Source organism: Protopterus annectens, chromosome 12.part0 (genome assembly GCF_019279795.1).
Source record: "Protopterus annectens isolate FY-2018-M chromosome 12.part0, PAN1.0, whole genome shotgun sequence".
NCBI lineage: Eukaryota > Metazoa > Chordata > Ceratodontiformes > Protopteridae > Protopterus > Protopterus annectens.
In genome coordinates this window covers 609,362,694-609,383,451 of record NC_056746.1, presented here as the reverse complement: position 1 = coordinate 609,383,451, position 20,758 = coordinate 609,362,694, and the positions used below count along the sequence as shown (strand labels likewise).

General features: G+C 41.2%; 1 protein-coding gene across 3 annotated transcripts in view; it reads right to left on the bottom strand.

Moving 5' to 3' along the window:
• TMC5 (transmembrane channel like 5) overlaps positions 1-20,758 on the bottom strand; it is a 1,577,296-nt gene that overhangs the window by 947,432 nt on the left and 609,106 nt on the right. For all 3 annotated transcript variants that reach the window (XM_044089737.1, XM_044089736.1, XM_044089738.1), the window contains one exon: positions 7,966-8,085. In XM_044089737.1, the coding sequence (XP_043945672.1) occupies positions 7,966-8,085 (120 nt within the window). The remainder of the gene's footprint in view (positions 1-7,965; positions 8,086-20,758) is intronic.

Here is a 20,758-nt window from a genome sequence, read left to right as displayed (position 1 = left end):
TTATATATAAATTATATAATATTTATATTAATTTATATGTCATAATGTCACACAATATAATTTTAATATTTGATAGGCTATAATAGATTTTAGGTACATATTTCTTTAATTATTTGTAATCATGTGACCATTAGGTCTATATAAGTTGTTGTTTTATTTAAATAATTCACTCTTACGATGCCCTGTTTGTATTAAAGGGTGAAAGCATTTAGGCTTGTGTTTTTAACTTATTAAACAAGGTTCCATGACAGCACTTTTGTTGTGGGATTTTCAATTTTATTTTTTGTTTTTGGTTGGAGTTATGCTGTTTTAGAGTATATTTGGGGGTTACAGTTATGCCTACATTTTGATACTTCATCATAGAATTTTTGGAGCTTAGTACATTGGATTTCTTTGAATACTGCGATGTTTGTATCTGATGGTTTGGGGATTTGGAACAAGGTAATGATTCTGATATGACACAAACTCAGGAAAGAGAAGGCACCAAACACAGATTACTGGATATACATTGTATTCAATTTCATGAAAAGAAGCCATACAGCCAAATGTTACATACGCCCAATAAATCCATCATGCTGCCACAACATAAAGCCTATGGGAGCCTGCTTTTGTGCATATATATGGGTACCATACCATTGATCATGCATTGCCTTCAGTGAATGCCAGTTTTGGGTTCACAGCTGATTGAGTGCTGGGTATGTTGAGTGGAGGAATGGTTGAATTTATTTTATTGAATTTAGGTAAGCAGAATGGATCAAAATAACAAAACTTTGTTACAAATGCAATTTTTGGCACAAGGGCTGTGTGTTTGGATGTATGTGTGTGTGTGTGTGTGTGTGTGTGTGTGTGTGTGTGTGTGTGTGTGTGTGTGTGTGTGTGTGTGTGTGTGTGTGTCTGTGTGTGTATGGATTAGGGTTAGAGTACGGATTAAAGTCTAGATGGCTTTATTGTTATGTTTTTATGCTGAAGTATAGCTAGTTCAACAAGTGTCCTGTGCTGGAACCTCAGTCCAGTGCCCTGGCCCCTCATCACTGCAATTGATCTGTTTATAACAGTTAGATTCACATAACCCCCACAGCTGTTCCAGTGAAGAGAAAAAAAAAAGCCATTCCTGCTATTGGCACACCAATCAGATGGCCAGATACAAGGCATGCCCTTCCCTCCTGCCCTAGCCAGTCAAGTCCCAGTTCTCTGCCCTGCCATCCACCATCCTTCTGCACATTTTATTTTAAAAAAAGCTCTTCTTTTGAACTATATCAAACCGTTGCTGCAGTTTATATCCTGCCTGCATAGAGCACTACAACATTTAGGTTTCAGTTTAAAAAAAAAAACAGATTATCTTTTTTTTCTGCTTTTTAAACTGCAACAAACTGCTTGCTACAGGTTAAACAGTGCTCAGGTATGATCGGAAATACAAAGCCAGATTTTAATTTCAATTCACTTTTATTGTCATATGTACTAGAGACAGCGTCACAAAGTACAATGAAATTCTTATTCGGCAAATAGTCCAGCAACATATAAAACAACAACAATTAACAAGAAGTAATTTAAGATAAAAACAAAAAATTGGCTTTTTTAAAAGCCAATATTGCATTAAGGAGAGATCTGGATCACCTGATCCCTCCCTCCCAACACTTTGCACCTGGGATAGTTGCCCCTGTCGCTTTGCCCTAGCTATGTTACTGCTTGTATAAAGATGTTACTGGACCTATGAGAAGGGTTGAGTTTAAAGGTAGGAGCAGAGGAAGGGTTAGGGTTAGCCCATGCACATTATTTCACTCTTACTGATTTATTTGGAGACACAATTTCTGAAGTCTTTCTTTGCAACTCTTGATCACCACAGTCTCTGCTTCTCGCATTCATATGGAATATGGTGCATCTAGTTGCTTTCCTTTTGGAACTTCAAATCAGACATATTTGTCCTGCACAAAACCAGACATATTTGTCCTGCACAAAAGTCTACATTTTTTCAGTAAAACTTTCTTTTTCCTCCCAGGCTATGTAAGATGCTGGTTTCCAAGCAACAAACATTTCCAAGGCTTTTGGGTTTATACTTTGACTGCAAGCTCAAAATCTGAATGTCTTTTGCAGTTTCTGTCAATGCAATACTTATGACATCTCTGATTTCCTTCCAATATTCCCTACATGTTATACTAATTCTCAGGTATCATCAATATAGTTGAAGTGGTTAATCAGCTTTCCAGCCATCTGCCCATTAACAGCTGAGGTGGTGAGAAACCGAATGCCTGCAATGTAATATTCCTATATTTGAGAATTGTGAGATAATGATTGCCATAACTCTTATTACAATTCTTTCTTATTGGATAGTTGTTCTGTCCGCAGGTCCATTGGAATGAAGATAGTATAGACTGCATGTCATACATCTGACTTCCCACTGATGCACACATTTTTAGAGTTCTAGATTTGTATACTGAAGTCCACTGTAATATATGAGGATGTCAGGAATTGTCCATCAAGAATATAAACTTAATGTAGTAATCACATCTGTATTTATTTCTTTCAGCCTGATTATTTCAAGGAATAATAATAATGCACATTTATGAAACACTGGCCTCTTTGAAATGGTCCAAATCATTGCCCAGTCTGCTCCATGAATGATCTGGAACTGTTATGTGAGCCATTCTTTCTTTAGATTGTCTTTATGGCATGCATTGCAGATAACACTGTACTGCTTGTTCCTCGACAAAATGTTTATGTTCTTCCACTTTGTTTGCACTTCACTGTTCTCAGAAGTGATCCATATATCTTTTCAAGCATTTTTCTTCCAAGTTAATCAAAAGCTATTATTTTCTCAGTTTTCAACATCAACTGCTGGACACAACTTTTTTCTTATCTGAATGAAAAAACAATAGATTTCTTTCCCTACTATGAAATGACATGGTATTTTAGTCATTGTGTTTTGGGGACCTGTAAACTAGACCTACTGTTATTTGTAGCTAATGAAAGTGGCAAGGTAAATGGCTAGCATATGTTTTTTTTGCCATTATTTAAGAGACATCCTTTTTACCTTTAGAAGAAAAAAAATACACTCAAAAGTGTGAGATATGAAATTAGTCTCAATCTAGAACTGGCTTTGAATTTATCATCTTGTGCTACACCACAGTGAAGCCAAATAATAGAAGAGAATAAACTGCAAAAAATATAGATATACATAGACATGAACATATGCAAACACATATACATATACATGTACATGCACATAGACATGCATATATATATATATATATATATATATATATATATATATATATATATATATATATATATATATGGTTCCCCTTCACAAAGTTGAATGTTCAGAAACTTGAAATACATATGGCCGAAGACATATGCTCAAATTTCTGAAACTCGACTTCGTGAAAGGGAGCAGAAAAACAGAAAAACGTAACACAACAAAGTGTTTCTGCACCCCCCGCTATTTATTTATTCCAACTCTGAGATCGCACTGCAGTGCAGAAAGGGAAATCTCCCGTTCTGTGTTGTATGCTGTTCCCCATTCACAGAGTCGAGCTTCCACAATTTCGAGAATATGGTCTCGACCATATGACTTTCGAGATTGTGGCCATTTGACTTTGTGAAGGGGAACCATAGATATATATATTCTCACTTGCAATTTTGTGACATTCAATCTGAAATATTATCATCAGATAAAAGGGGTCCCAATGGGGTCACCATGTGGGGGGGAGCGTTGCCAATTTGGTTTTGGCATCGTGGGAGAGCAATTTTGTGTTCAAGCATCCATTTTTAGCAGAGAGGGTCCATCTGTATACGAGGTTTTTGGATGATATTTTTATCGTTATGGAAGGAAATAGGGAGGTAGCGGACAGTTTGGTGAAGGAGTTCAACAATTCCACTGAGTTTTTGAAATTCACCTGGGAGTATCATGAAATGAGGGTGTCTTATTTAGATGTGGAGTTAATAAAATCACCTGAAAATGGGTGCATGGTAGCCAAGATTTATCGAAAGCTGACATGGTCCAACAGCTACCTTCATTTCGATAGTAATCATCCATATCACCAAAAACGTGCCATTGTGAAAGGACAGTTAGTCCGAGCGGCTAGAATGGTGACCTTAGATGATGATTTTGTGGTAGAAATAGAAAACATCAAAGAATTGTTTTCTAATAGAGGCTACCCGACCCCCATGTTGGTAGAGCTAATAATGGAGGTACAGCAGAAGAGAAGGGTTGGATTTTACCAACCGCTATTGAATTTCCATCAGGGGTCACTGAATGTAGATAAGGGGACAGATGAGAATCCTCAGTCCATTAATCAGTCCATGAGGTATGTAATGACATATAGTTTGGATGCCCCAGAAATCAGCTCTATTATAAAAAGATTTTGGGCAGTCACTATCAGTGAGTTTGACGGGCTGCAGCAATTGGGTCCCCTAGTTCAGTTTACATATAGGAAGGGCCCTGGCCTAAAGAACATTTTGGAAGGCCAGTCGGGAGGTACAAATATAAGGGCTGGTATGTATACATGCAATTCATGTAGATATTGCAGATTTGTCAAAACGGGGCGACAGTTTTCTATCCGGAACAACATCTACACAGTAAAAGGAAGATATAACTGTAAAAGTTCTCATGTTGTATATGTGGCAGTATGTCTTTCCTGTCCGTGTTTCTATGTGGGGAAAATGGACAGGAAACTGTGCCAACGCATATATGAACACGATTATGCTATAAAAAAGAACAAGGAAGAAAATGCCCTAGCTAAACACATTCAAGAGCATCCTGAGCATGGATTTGGCTTTATGGCTATTGATCATATAAATACCAGACATGGAAAAGGGAAGGATTCATTATTATTAGAAAGGAAGGAATTGCTTTGGCAATTGAGACTCAGAGCATTTGCTTCTCCAGGTCTCAATGGCATGTTGTCCATTTCATGCATTTTAAAGTTAAAGAGCCTGGAGAGGTAGTTAAATTCAATTTGGGGTATTTTAATGAGTTTATATTTATGCATGTTTACATGAATAACATTTTTTTTTTTTAAATTTTATAAAATTTATTTTTATAAACATTTTTTTAGATGTTGAACCCCATCATACTTGGTAAATAGGAGAGTCACATATAGAAATGGAGCAGTGAATTTTATGCAGTTTGGGAATTTGTATTTGCTGCATCAGGTTTTTAGTTAGAATATGTACATTTATAATCATAATGTTCATATTTGACTTCATTATAATATTATTTTATATATATATATTCTTTTATTATTGTATTTTTAATTCCATTCATCTAATTTTTAAGTGGAATTATATTATTGCATGAATACTTGAGTGTGATGATCATAGTGATGGAAAGAGGGTGTGCTATCCCTTTAAGTCAATTTGAGGAAGTGATGTCATTACTCAGAGTTTTTAAAGCCAAGAGTACTGTTGAAACTTTTTTTTTGGATACATTGTTTCTGAAGAAGTTAGTCTGTGGACTGACGAAAAGCTATATTTTTAAGGCTTAAATAAAGCAGTTTTGCCAGAGTTTTTCCAGTTTTCCAGTTTTCAGCTTTCAGTTTTTCACTTATTGAATTTATCTGCTTGTATAGCTGCTTACTTTGGGTGTACTCCAGCTGAGTTTGCTGTTGGATTTCCTTTGGGAGTTTACAGGCCGTTGGTTTCCTTTGTGTGGTTCCTATATATATATATATCCACACACACACACACACACACACACACACACACACATATATATATATATTGCATATTTTTTATTTTTTATATTTTTCCCCCTAACAGATTTGTTTTTCAATTGAGTTGTACAGGTTATAGGTCACATTAAAGGTGGGAAAAATTTTGAAATGATTTATTGTGGTCTCATTTTTTTATATCACAAAAGCCTGGCATTTTAACAGGGGTGTGTACACTTTTTATATCCACTTTATATATATATATATATATATATATATATATATATATATATATATATATATATATATATATATATATATATATATATATATATATATATATATATATATCTACTTTAGTAGATTGAAATCCCATAGCAATGAAATTTATAAAAACAAGATGAAAACATGGCAAATGAATATCGGCGAAGGTTAATGCCAAAACTATTAAAAATCAAATCACCTAATGCGCATGTGCAGAAGCACCACAAAGATTGTGCCAAACTCAAATAAACAACCTAGACATTCAAACACATCAATTAAAAAAATATACCTTTTTCCACATTTTTGCAGGGGTCAAGTCCTCCTTTGCCTCCCACACCCACAGCAAATTATATATTCCAACTCCAAGATCACACTACATTGGGGAAATAATAAATTTCCCAATCCTGACAGTACGGCAATCTCAGTTATTAGTCACAGTTATTAAACGTGAAATTTTTTTTGCTTACATATTATATATAAATGATGAAGAAGGAGTTTTTGTAACTGCATCATGATCTCCTCTCTAAACCTCTATGGTGCTTCCGGACATGCATATTAGATGATTCAATTTTTACAGTTTCAGCAATGTTAAAATTTGCTAAAGTTCATTTCCAGTCTTTTTGTCTCAGATTTCTAAATTTCTGCATTATGGCATTTCAATCTACTGAAGTAGGTCCATAAATCTGTCTATGTATCTATCTATCTATCTATCTATCTATCTATCTATCTATCTATCTATCTATATGGATATACTTCACTTACCCGAAAAACCACATCACTGACATTCATTTCACTGAGATGAATACACTGGCAAACCAGAAGACTAACATCCGGAACACCAACATTCTGACCCGAGGTAAATAACCACTTGGCCGTCCCAAAAAAAAACACACCCCTATGTGGGAGGCTTCTCCCCCCACACCCCCTAACTAAATATACCAACTCCGAGATCGGACTACCACAGGGGTAAGGGGCAAAGTTCAACAGGATGGCCAAGCGGTTACTTACCTTGGGTCAGAATGTCGGTGTTTTGGATGTTGGTCTTCTGATTTGTCAGTGTATTCGTCTCGGTGAAGTGAATGTTGGCGATGTGTTTTTTTTGGGTAAGTAGACCGATACATACATATATATATATATATATATATATATATATATATGTATAGGTCTACTTCAGTTGACTGAAGTACCATTTACCTGAATTACAAATAAACAAGATGATAAAACCGAAACCACATTTTAATGAATGTGAGCATCACCGAAGCAGATTCCCGGGAAAAGAACCACTTGGCCAACATGTGAAATCTGTCCCTTTTCCCCACTATATTGTGATCATGGAGTTGGTATATTTAGTTAGGAGGGGTGTGGGGGATCCCACTTGAGTGGGTTTAACATGTTTTGATGTGCTTTTCATGTTGTCCAACGGGTTCTTTTTCCAGGAATGAGGTTTCGGTTTTGCCATCTCGGTTACTTGTAATTCAGGTAAGTGGTATTTTACTCTACTGAAGTAGACCCATTTATGCATAGACTCACACATCATTACACAAAATTCACAAGTGCTAAACACATCACATGACTGATGTGGCAAGCCCTCCAACCAAAAAATGTTTGGGATATTCCCCCACACTACTCATATCATAGGTTCATAGATTAGCACTAAGCTAACTGCCCTTGCAAGCCATTTTAAGCTTAGCCAATTATCCCCTGTGAGATTCAAACCCTGTACCTTGTATTTGTAAGGCAAACACCTTAACCATTAGGCCACCTTCCCACCATATCATCAGCTTTAAAACTGTAGCACTTTGATGGAGGGTTTATTATGTTAACTGAGATAGTACCATACAGAAAACTCCCTCTCTTTTGTTGGATAATACCAAAATTCAGCAAATTACAATTTAAGCTTGTTAGCTTTACAGTGCTTACATTTGGGTAAGCAGATACTAAAATAATAAACAGTCTCCCTTCACAGCACATCTAAACCATGCTTTTTAGCATAATTCATATATTTTAGCACATTTCATGTGTAAGTCCAAATATAAAAAAGAACCTAATTTACCTTCTGATTGTTTGGATGACAATGGACTGAAAGTAACACCAACATTTTTGTTATTATTGCGGATTGCGACTGAAGTGTATGCACTATGAGCATCACCCTCAAAAGCAGGATTAGATACGCCTAAAACAGAGATAAAGTAAAATGTAGATAGCTGTACAAACTTAATAAATGCTGTGCTACATCACTACTTTTCAAACAAGATGCCAAAGTATATGTCAAAGTTAAAAAACCTGTAGAAAAATGAAGATAAGTAGTTAATAACCCAAGTCTTAAAACATACAAACTAAAGTGTCAGCTGTGATTTAATGTTACAGTAGAGTCTCAGGAGTAGAGCCTTCAGGGACAGCAAGTACAATAAATGCAGCACTCTTACAGTACATGGTAAAACAATTATGTAAGTTATCACTTATTTGATTATGCTAATACCTACTGTAAAAAAGAAAAATCCAGAACATTCTTACGAAAACAATACTCTGACTCACACACACACAGGAAGCAATAGAAATACAGATATTAATAACAGTGTACGTGTGTGTGTGTGTGTGTGTGTGTGTGTGTGTGTGTGTGTGTGTGTGTGTATATATATATATATATATATATATATATATATATATATATATATATATATATAGGTCTACATCATATGATCGACAGTTCATTTGATTGATACTCATTTGACCAAGACCAAAATACCTAAAGTTCAATATACCTAAAACCCATTTGATCGAAACTCATAACAGTGACACATGAAATTAAAAGCATTATGCCCTTTTCCCCACTGTAGCATGATCCTGGAGTTAGTAGTTAGGGGGGGGTGGGGGGCACAGCCCCCCACATACGTCATACATTTCAAATATACACATGGATACTTATAACTGAAATGATGAACACTTTGCAGAAAACAACATTTATCTAAACTATGTGGGGGGCTGTGCCCCCCACATCCCCTAACTGTATATACTAACTCCAGGATCGTGCTACAGTGGACAGACTCACAACCCTTTAGAGCCCTGGGCATTTGTTGAAAGGTATTAATTCCATCTGTTTCCTCACCTCCACTAGTCTGAGCCATTTGTCTGCCTGGATGTGAACTCGAAATATTAAAAGCAATTATTAAAAAAAATGATAGAATAAAGGAAGGAATTCAGAAAGAGATAGAGGAACTGAATGATTGTATAAAAAATTACTTTATTTTTATTATACCCACTGAGAAGGAAAAATATTACAAAGTTAGGCTGGAAATTGATGATAAACGTGAAGAATTGATACAGAAGAAATTAAGGAAATTAGAGCATGACAGTAATGAATACAGAAATAATATTAGTTATCCAAAGCCTAAAAGTTTTAGGCAGAATGAAAGTGTACATGCTGTTATCCAGCCAGAAAGTAATATTAACACAGGGAGTAATGATATGGGAAAATGCATGTGTGAGTGAGAATGTGGGGGACCTTAATGACTTTTCTGACTACCCAGAATTGCGTAGATCTGAAATAATAAGAAATAATAAAAATTATCAGCAACAGAATGTTTACTAGAGGGGGGGGTACTGAACAGGGAGAGTATACCCATTCCCATTTTTCCGGTCAAATATGTGTTGATGAAGAAAATGAGAAAAGATATACATGTGAAGGGTTTAGTATAATTAGTTTTAGTAGTGTTAAACTTGTTAAGGAACATTTCAGTCTCTTATCTAAAGGCTTAAAATTTATATCTCAAAAGAAAGATGACCTTACAAAAACTATAATGTATTTAAGACTATTTACTAGGAAAGTCAACCTTGGTTTGATGTTTCCATCAAAAGTAATGAAGTTGATAGTAAATTGAGGCATAAAAGCACTTACAACCCACTCCTACATCCTCAACTAAAGAACTTTGAAAATAATTGTTGAGAAGGAAGTACAGAGAGAATTCTTTAATGTTAGACATAAGTCTAATTTAATTAATAAGGAGAAGGAGATCTTAGCTGAGTTGCAAGAGAATCTTCAAGTCTGAGTGATGAAACCTGACAAAAGGAGTGGGATTGTGCTGATGGATACTATCATTTATGAAGGCAAAATGACTGGATTTTTGCATCTAAGAACAATTGACTGCTGTATTTTCCTGTCAATGGTACTTGTTTGGAGTTTATAGTTCTTTTTTATACCTTTGCTGGCTTTTACTTGGTTTATTTGTCTTTACTGAGGCTTTAGACATGGTTAACAGCAGCCTGCCTGTAGAGAATTCAGGGCAAGAGGATCTTGGCCAAACGTGAAATCTGATTGGTCAGTTTTTGGAATTGATATATCTACTGACTCCCCTGAGCCAATCCATGGTCGCCTTTTGCCTGAGAGAACAGAATGGGTGTAACCAAGAAGTTAGAGCTTCAAGTAGCTCTAAAACTAAGGGAATTAATGGTGGTGGCATGTTTTCAGGCAGACAAACGGCTCTGACCAGTGGAGGTGAGGAAACAGATGGAATTAATACCTTTCAACAAATGCCCAGGGCTCTAAGGGGTTGTGAGTCTGAACAGAGTGAAAGTGAACCAGAAACAATGGATATTATGCCTGGACAAAGGATTCGATCTGAGACAGCAGCTATGGCAAGTACTTCTTTTGGAAATGATATAAAAGACTTAAAAGACTGGTTAAAAGTTAGCTTTGCTGTGAAATTCAGAGATAATGTGGGTATTAAACCCACTGTTACTGATTCATACAATGTTAAGCTTAACAAAATGTCTAAATTAATGCTAAAATATAGGACTTTGGATATTGAAAATTCCTATTTAAAGGAATGTATTGTTGGGGAATTGTCCCCAAGGGATTGTGTGTTTGGAAGTATCCAAACAATGTCCACGAGGGGTGTAGTTTCATAAAGAATTATTAGATATTTTGAATGGATGTGGACTTGAAATATTAAAAGCAATTATTACAGAAAATGATAGAATAAAGGAAGGAATTCAGAAAGAGGTGGAGGAACTGAATGATTGTATAAAAAATGACTTGATTTTTACTATACCCACTGAGAAGGAAAATATTACAAAGTTAGGCTGCAAATTGATGATAAACGTGAAGAATTGATACAGAGGAAATTAAGGAAATTAGAGCATGACAGTAATGAATACAGAAATAATATTAGTTATCCAAAGCCTAAAAGTTTTAGCCAGAATGAAATTGTACATGCTGTTATCCAGCCAGAAAGTAATATTAACACAGGGAGTAATGATATGGAAAATGCATGTGTGGGAATGTGGGGAACCTTGATGACTTTTTTGACTACCCAGAATTGCATAGATCTGAAATAATAAGAAATAATAAAAATTATCAGCAACAAAATTTTTACTGGGGGGGGGATACTGAACAGAGAGAGTATACCCCATTCCCATTTTTCCGGTCAAATATGTGTTGATGAAGGAAATTAGAAGAAATATACATGTGAAGGCTTTAGTATAATTAATTTTAGTAGTGTTAAACTTGTTAAGGAACATTTTAGTGTCTTATCTAAAGGCTTAAAATTTATACCTCAAAAGAAGGGTAACCTTACAAAAACTATAATGAATTTAAGAATATGTACTAGGAAAGTGAACCTTGGGTTGATGTTTCCATCAAAAAGTAATGAAGTTGATAGTAAATTGAGGCATAAAAGCACTTACAACCCACCCCTACATCCTTAACTAAAGAACTTTGAAAAAATAGTTGAGAAGGAAGTACAGAGAGAATTCTCCAATGTTAGATATAAGTCTAATTTAATTAATAAGGAGAAGGAGGTCTTAGGTGAGTTGCAAGAGAATCGTGAAGTCCGCATGATGAAACCTGACAAAGGGGGTGATATTGTGTTGATGGATTCTATCATTTATGAAGGTAAAATGAATGAAATTTTAAGATGTGCCTTTATGTGCTTTGATTTTAAACCTTAGAAGCTGCTTGTGTGAATTAAACTTGGATTTTTGCATCAAAGAACAATTGACTGGTGTATCTTCCTGTCAAAGGTAACATATAGTCATTACTTGACCACCACATTTATCAAATAAATTAGTCAATTCATTGTAAATATCACTGTCACTAGTCACTCCATTCGGAAACTTCCAAAAGTGTAGCCCTTTAAGTACTGTATATGTTTAAGCTGGATACATTCCTTCAAATAAACATTCCCCGGGATTCATGAACCTTGCGCCAGGCGCACGCACAGCGTAGGCGTTACAACGCCAAATATGGCCGCCGAGCGATTCAGGTACGATCCAATCCCACGTGCACTACCAGCGTGCGCCGGATCAGCGCCGCCACCGGCGTAGGTATGCTAAACACCCCATGTGCGGTGTTGCACCATGCAAATGAAGGCATATAGCAATCCACGAAGTGGTGCAGGCGTAGCATAAGGCCACGGCAATGTAAACAAAAAAAAACGGTTTACATTTTCCCAAACATAACATAGGAGTAACGGAAGGCTGTCAGCATCAGGTATCACACTGTTGCCATATGCCAATGGCGAAAGACACAGAGAATGTCAAAAGAAAACATGCACAACATGTAAATAATAACATAAATGGTATGTCCACAGAAACTCACAGCAGAACCCCAGGACATGTCTGCGGAAGGTGCAAAACAATGAAATAATATGACAATGTTATAAAACAGCAGCGTAATACACATCAGCTTCACAGCCACAATACACTATGGTATGCATGGAAAGCCACAACCATGGTGCAAGGGTTGCCAAGGACTCGTGGCAGTGTTCAGCATGGTAACTATGAATTAGTAGTCAATGCCATGCAAATGAGGCAGATAATACTGAATCGCAAACCCCCCGCCGGTGTAAGGCTGTACCAAACGGCACAGCGGTAATACACTGAGGAGTGGCTCAGAGGGAATACATGTCACCTGCAGAGGGGTGTGCCACTGTAGGAGGAAGCACATTGGAGCTCAGCAAACCTGGGCTGTACATTGCACATAGCTGCAGGACCGGCGTGTGGGGAAATAGTTGAGCTGAGAGCACACAATGCGAGCAGAGGTGCATGTGCACGAGGATGACTACGTTCCCTTAACCCAGTCATGTGACGCTCGCCCCGCAAATAACATCGGAAACAGGAAGGTGATGTTGAGAATATGAGGAAATGCGGAAGCAGTGTAATTGGAGTAGTAATGAGCAATCAACACTAATCAACCCACGAAGGCCAATCGGCAGCTGACAACTCTGCATGCAGAAACCTGCAAAACGGGATAGGGGAGGCATATGAATGCAAAGAAAGTAGGGGAGGTAGCAGATTGCAAACAGTGAAGACCTGACACAGCAGAGCCAAGCAGACAGGCAGCATAATGGCGGTGGCATACAAAACGCATGATATGCCATGTCCCAGAAACTACACATGACAGGGCTTTGCAGGATGCATGCCAGGAAATAGTAGGTGCAACGTGCAGAAACAGTAAGGGAAGGTCGAAAGGTAATCCATTGCAGGCAAGAGTAATGCAACACCAAAGGCAACAGCGTTGCAGTGCCAATGGTAAAACACGGAAGATAATCCCCAGATACGGCCGCACAGACACACCCTATGACATCACCGGGTGTACAGCACAACAGTATAAAGTGTGAATGCACACAACACACAGCCGTGTATTCCCAAACGCCGCACCATAGGTGTAAACACACGGGGAACTTTTAAAATGTACATGTTGGGTGCTGCCGTGGCCGTGATCCATCAGCATGTGTTAGAGACAGACGGAGTTGTGGAGGAGGATGCCGACAACTACCGTAGGCCTCAGAGGAGAAGGAGAATGATCAGACCAAGGGTAACCTACCAGGGGCTACAAGACCTGGAGATAGTAGAGCGTTACAGGGTGGATAGGGACACGTTACAGCAAATAGTGGAGCTGTGCTGGCCACGCCTGAGAACAAGAAACAACAGAGGGGAGCCCATCCCAGTGGACACAAAGGTACGTGTAAGCTTGCGAATACTGGCCACAGCTACCTTTCAAAGGCCAACTGGGGATATAATGGGCATCTCACAGGCATCAGCTTCCAGGGTACTACACCAGTTTCTGGATGCCATGTTACCACATGCCAATGAGCATATATACTTCCCCAGATCTCAGGAGGAGTTGGCTAGCAATATGTGCCACTTCCACCGTGTGGCACAATACCTGGAGGTACTAGGTGCGATAGACTGTACGCACATACAAATCAAGTCACCACCTGGGGAGCAGGGTAGACGCTACATAAACCGCAAGGGATTCCCCTCCATCAATTGCCAGGTTGTGTGCAATGCGCAGGGCATTATCATGGATGTGTGTGCTGGCAGCCCTGGAAGCTACCATGACTCCCATATCTGGCATGCCTCACAGCTGTACCAGGTATTCGCCAGGGGGGACATCCCACAAGGCCACCTTGGGGGGATGCTGGCTATGCACTGGAGCCGTGGATGATGACTCCCATCAGAAATGCACACACACACATGCAAGAACGCCATAATGAGGCACACACAAACCAGAATAATCATAGAGTGTGTGTTTGGGATGCTGAAATCACGGTTCCGGTGCTTGGATACATCTGGTGGAGCCCTGCAGTACTCTCCAGGCACATGTGCCCACATATTCATAGTATGTGCCATGCTACATAATATGATCCTGCGGAAGCAGCTGCTGCAGGGACATAATGGCGAAGGGCCACAAAGCCCACCACAACTGCCAAGGCCAGTCCAGGCACAGAGGGTTCAGGACCATGAACACACTGTGCCAGCCCCAGTAGGCAGACAGAGGCGTACCCAATATGCCTATGCCCTGGCAAAGAGGGAACGTATAGCACATACTCTGACAGCATAGGGCCCATGGACTGACACCTCCCTACCTGCACACACAGTGAAATGGACGGCACACAAACATGACCACCCGTAAAGTGTACCGTATGGGTGGCCCCATGTGTGACTCCAACATAGGCAGCACCCAAACACTGTACACCCAACAGCCAGCGGAGCATGGAATGGCAACACCTGAACCGTACGCGGGTCCTACAGCAGACGGCGTTGCTGTATGCTGCCACATTCGCCGCAAGGTGTATACATATAAACATGTATATATGTGCATATACATATATGTAGATAGATATCATTACATATATAGAAATATATGTACACATATACATAGAAGTACTACAGGTAAGACAGGGAATCAGAGGGATGTAAGGTGACAGAGATGTAACACGCGATATCTGTACATAGTATACATAGTGAAACGACAACCTGAGCATCCGGGAGGTTTAACAGAAGAAGATACCGCCAACCATGGAAAGATCAACATACCGAAATGCATAACCGTAGTCGAATAATCGCCAGGCCACAGTACAGTAACAGTACATGCGCGGGTAATACTATGATGATATGAGGGGGGAGGTAGACACCGCCGCCGGTGATGCAGCCCACGCAGGTACTGTGTGCAACCGTCCCCGTGACTGCCGTAGTATGTGTATGTGTGCGGAGAGGGTGCCGTGTGTGTCGCTGTGCGAGTGTAATGTGTGTGTCTCTGTAATATGTGTATGTTGGTGCCATGTTAGAGGCAGAGTGGAATAATATGTGTAGGCATACAGTACACTAGCCACAGGCATATGTACACCAGTAGTCCCAAAGTAGTAGTGAGAGCCCCACCCTGGCTAGGCGTGTGGCGACGTATAACGATGCAAAGTGACAATGTCCCAGAATGTAGCACAGGAATATACCCCACAGGAAATGGAAAGGATGTATGTACTAATCATGACCTTATGTATGACACCGATATGCTAATTGCAAAATGATACGTCAGCAAAGTCACACAGCAATAGGTATGTACCGTGGAAATACGTATGTCCTACCTCGCTACTGACCGTGGCCACGTATCGGCCCGTAAACACCGCTGTGTGTTCTACAAGTGTCAAACAAGCAATCCCCACCTGAATAGGTGGCAACCACTGGCAAACAGGCCATCCCAAGTACAGGACCACAATCACTGTAAATATCTGGGACAGAATGACAAGGGATAGTCGTCACGTACAAACAACCGCTGATATACCACAGATGTGACGGAGGAATACATGCATGAAGCACATACGCAGGCGATACCAACACCACATGACAACAACATAACCTACACTCCCAGACCAACAGACAATTAACTGTCAACTCCCCAGGCAGGGATGGAGCACACAGACAACCATACCGTGTATGTAGAGATGCAAGGCCCACAACCCGTAACCGTCACCTACAACCTCTGATATTCCCCATCGTACATATTAAAGGGATACAAGCCGTAATAGCAGCACAAACATACAGGCAATGACATCTGCATAACCGATACATCTCACGTGGGAAACACAATCAACAGTGGATGCATACTTGCATGCGTTGTTCAAAGGAATACAACAGCTATGTTACACATCCGAATGCAAAACGCCATCAACAGACGCCGTCAGGACAGGGACACCCACATGTCGAACCTAATACCATACCCAACACACACAATCTACGGCCAACACCACTGTGAAATGTACCTGTCGCCACACATAGCGGCTGCAGTTACACATAACATAACACAATACAGACCATCTCCACGAAGTTAGGGCAGATAGGCAACGCCCGGGTGAGGAATCCAACCATACCCCAGTTACGACGCATAATGTCCGAATGCAGTAGATGCACAGGTGATATGCGCACAATTACACACTGAGGAACAGCAATTGGTGGGATGAACCCACATGCTGCAGGTATTGACGGATATAAGGATGACTCCCAGGATATTCAAACAGTATGCTCATACCGAACCAGCAGTGTACAACGGAAAGAGTAATAAATAGGAATACCGATACATGGAACGAAAAACGGAACGAAACACCGACAAGGTATGTAGAACACACGATATGTACGGGTGTGTAACACATGATGTGTACGACGAAGCAGTACTGTATGGGAATGGTGTTTGTAAGTAATGATACTTGTCCATAATGCAGAGAGTGTTGAAAGGTGGTTATGTAGTGCTATCCTGCTGAGCATACCAACGACTGTGGACACCGTATGCACAGCAGTGGGACATCATGTACACAGCCGAGACACCACAAGGGCTGCCACAGGGGGGCATAAGAGAGAACAATGCCAGACCACACGCCGATGCTGGCAGTGGATGTCCAACAAGGAAGTGCCATAGCAGGGGCTAGGACATGTATGTATACTGTCAGAGCACACGTGTATGGGCATTTACCGTCGATGTCATACGTAACGTGCGCCCGACGTGCACGTATGCCTTGCAGTAGGGGATACTATGTCATCTATGTGTAATGTAAAGCTGTCATGGTGGATATGACAGACATTATACACAGTATCACAGGCATATCATGCATAATGGAGGTATTGCCTATTGGTATGTACAATAACAGGATACATATGGCCTGTAGGTATGGGACAAAGTAGTAGCATCATAGCCATCCGAAATGGAAGGAACACCAGGTAACCATGCCCAAACGATCTGTAGCAGGTGCATTGTGGGCAACAATGAGGTCTGGCAGGTCCATGTGTAAACACATGTGCAGTGTACACAGTAGTGTCACCTCCCCATGGTAGTGTCCAGTGAACAGCAGAGGCGGGTGTCAACTGCATGTTTACACAGTACTGCTGCTGTGGTGGTACCATGACTACGTGTCACTCAAACAGCAAGGGAGCTATCACATGAACAGTGCTGCTGTGTGTCCCTGTGGGATGTGCACAGGACCTATGTTCCACAGCATGGTGTGTGTTGTGTCTGCGGAAGTAACACAGAAGCCCAGCCCATGCAGTGTGGCATGTGTGCACATATCCATGAGCAGTCCGTTCACACTGCCCACTGCAATTGTCATATATGAGGAGTATATGCATCAGTAATGCGGAGGACATGGTCCGTGTCAGAGCAGAAGACACCCCTGTGTATGTGGTATGCAGATGTGTACAGATGTGTTTTCCGTCTGTCAGCCACATATGTAAACTGTCCGAGCCTGGTACACATCATGGCATGACAATGCTGTGCCATGTAAAGTCGTAGCCATTGTGGAAGGTACACCATGAATGTGGTATTGTACCCTTGACCGTGTGTAGATGTGTGTATGCCACAGGTACAATGGCTACCTATGTACCAGCATCACACACAGTACAGATAGGTGTGGCCCTGCAGAAGTGTATCCATGCCACAGTGGAATACGGTAACCACAGGACCGTGTGGGGCATTTGTGTGTACAGCAACCATGTACAATGCGATATGCATGTACGGGGCCAGTATCCATGTGATAGTCAGTGGGTGAATGTTGCTATGCAAAGCTGATGTGCATGCACCATGTGTCATGCATCCTGATGCCATGACACCCACATGATGCATGTGCCACACTGACACCCATTATCGGTATGAGCTGGTGGAGCTAAAATGGTGCCAGGTATGTAGATGTGGGATATCTAGGCATGGACAGTACTCTGTGACAGCATGTTGTGTATGTAAGCCAATAGTGAACATGAGGAGCCCCATGAGTGAGGACTGTGTAATGCCATATGTACCTGACATGTAGAAGGTAGTATGATATGCTTGCACCACTGTGTCTCCTGTCCAGGAGTCATATAGCCTAACATCCTGAGACACAGGGTATGATGTGCAGGTGGATGTGTACGTTGCCAATACCAGAACGTGGAATGGTGCTGAAGGGCAATGTGAGGACAATGTCTGATTTGTTGCCCTCTGTACCACCCCAACCACCCATGCAATGGTACGACAGGTGGCCAGCATGTGTATGTGGCGTGCTGTGGCACACAGAAGCCCAACAAGGGTGCCAGGAAAGGCATGTAGGCCATTAATGTGCGTGAAGCACGTTTGTGAGGATGTGCCCCAGTGCTATACAGAACAGTCCAGTCATGGGTGTACGAATGCAGTGCCACACGTGCAATGCAGTGACACCTATGGGTAGTGCGATAGATGCGGCTGTGCGGTGGTCAAGGTACACAATGTCTGACAACAGGCTAGCAGTGAATATAGTGGGCTGGTGTGGAGACACATACCAAACAGGTTGGTGGGACATAACAGCTAGGGACATCGGAAGGTGACATCGGGCCAGTGTCCCAGGACATAATGTGTGCATGTCAGTACCATGTATGTGTCCACAGGGACACTACGATGTCCATGTATGGATTGCAACCCTGTAGTGAGTGAGAGTGTGTATTGTTGGTAAGTACACCATCACCTGGCACGTTGCCAACATTATCATGGTCTGCAATGCCTGGGTGACAATCGTATGTGACATTGAATGTGGATGTAGCAAAACAATACAGACATACCACCACACTGCCTGAGGCCCCACATTGCAATGTGCGGCAGTCATGTGTAGGTAGCTAGCCTTGGAGCATGTGACGGACCACGAGGACCCACCATGGCTGACAAGTGATGCACCCCACACATGTGAATATACACCACTGTGCAACAGCCTGCACATGTGCCCATACATCAGATGTGCATGGAACATGACCACCACCGTGGCGTCTGTGAAAAGGTCAGTACCGCCATGTCTCTGTGTGGAATAGCATGGTCCCTACCATTGTGTACATGCTACGGAAGTGCACTGTGGTATGTGTCAGCATATGTATGTACACTGTCCATCTGCCGGGGTGTCATGCCATCAACAACTGCTGTCAGCAGACGTCAGTAGTACTGGCTGTAGTACACATGTTCCGTGTATGCTGCGATGGGTGTGTGTCCAGGGTGTGGCTAGCAGGGCCGTGAAGCATATGTGTTCATCCACCAAAGGGGGGATAACCCCAGGTTTAACACACCAGACACATGGAGGTATTGTGCATGCTGAGGGTAGTGTAGGTATGGTATGTGTTGTGTAATGTGTCATCCAGCTGGGTGGAGTGCATGCCTCAAGCATGTGTAGGTACATGGGTGTCCATTCTAGGGAAGTGTGGGTTGCTGTCAGCACATGGCAGTGGCAGCTGTCCGAGGCCCAATGTACAGTATAACAACACAGACAGCATGTAACCTGTGGTGTACAATGTAAACTCTGTTGCGTGTTACAATGTGTCTAGCAGTCACAAACATGGGTATCTGCACATTGAACACCTATGATGCATTGTGTTTGGCAAATATCCAGGATGTGTGCAGAACACTGTGTGATGTGTGATCCCCTCACCTGTGTGTGTTGCAGTCCAGGTATGTGCCAGGGAGGTACGATCCGTGTACAATCTGTATTTGCAGGCATGCTGCGCAGAGCATGGAGGCAGGTCCCAGTCACTGCAGATAAATGTGAGTGGTGCACTAGTGTGTGTGCCTTGCTTGTGTGCAGCACAGTGGAAGGTGCAAGCATTGTCCCACATGACCCCATGCCGTGCCTGCCTGTTACAGCCCTGCTGGAGACAGTCATGTGACACTGCCACAGAGGCAGTATAGCATGTGAAGATGTACATGTGTGCTCCACACCCCAGGCAGATGGCCGCAGGTCATGTGTGCCACAGCAGTGTGGTCGACCAGGACTGTCATAGTGGTCAGATACCACATGCCTGTATAAGTACAGTATGAGCAACAGCAACAGTTGCAGTGACACAGTAGGTCAATGTACAGTGTCCCTGTGTTCAGACCACTGCCTACTGTACACTTGGCTAGACACACACCCAGAGGGTGAATATACTGGTGAGCCATCACATGTCCCAGTAAACGTAGCCTGTGTAATGCCATCACAGGGCGGTCACAATAACACGTTGTATGAGAGATATGTTGTACCAGGTGATGTGTCATGTGTGTATATGTGGAGTTGCACAGCTGTTCACACATCAGCAACATATCAGTGCATGATGCATAG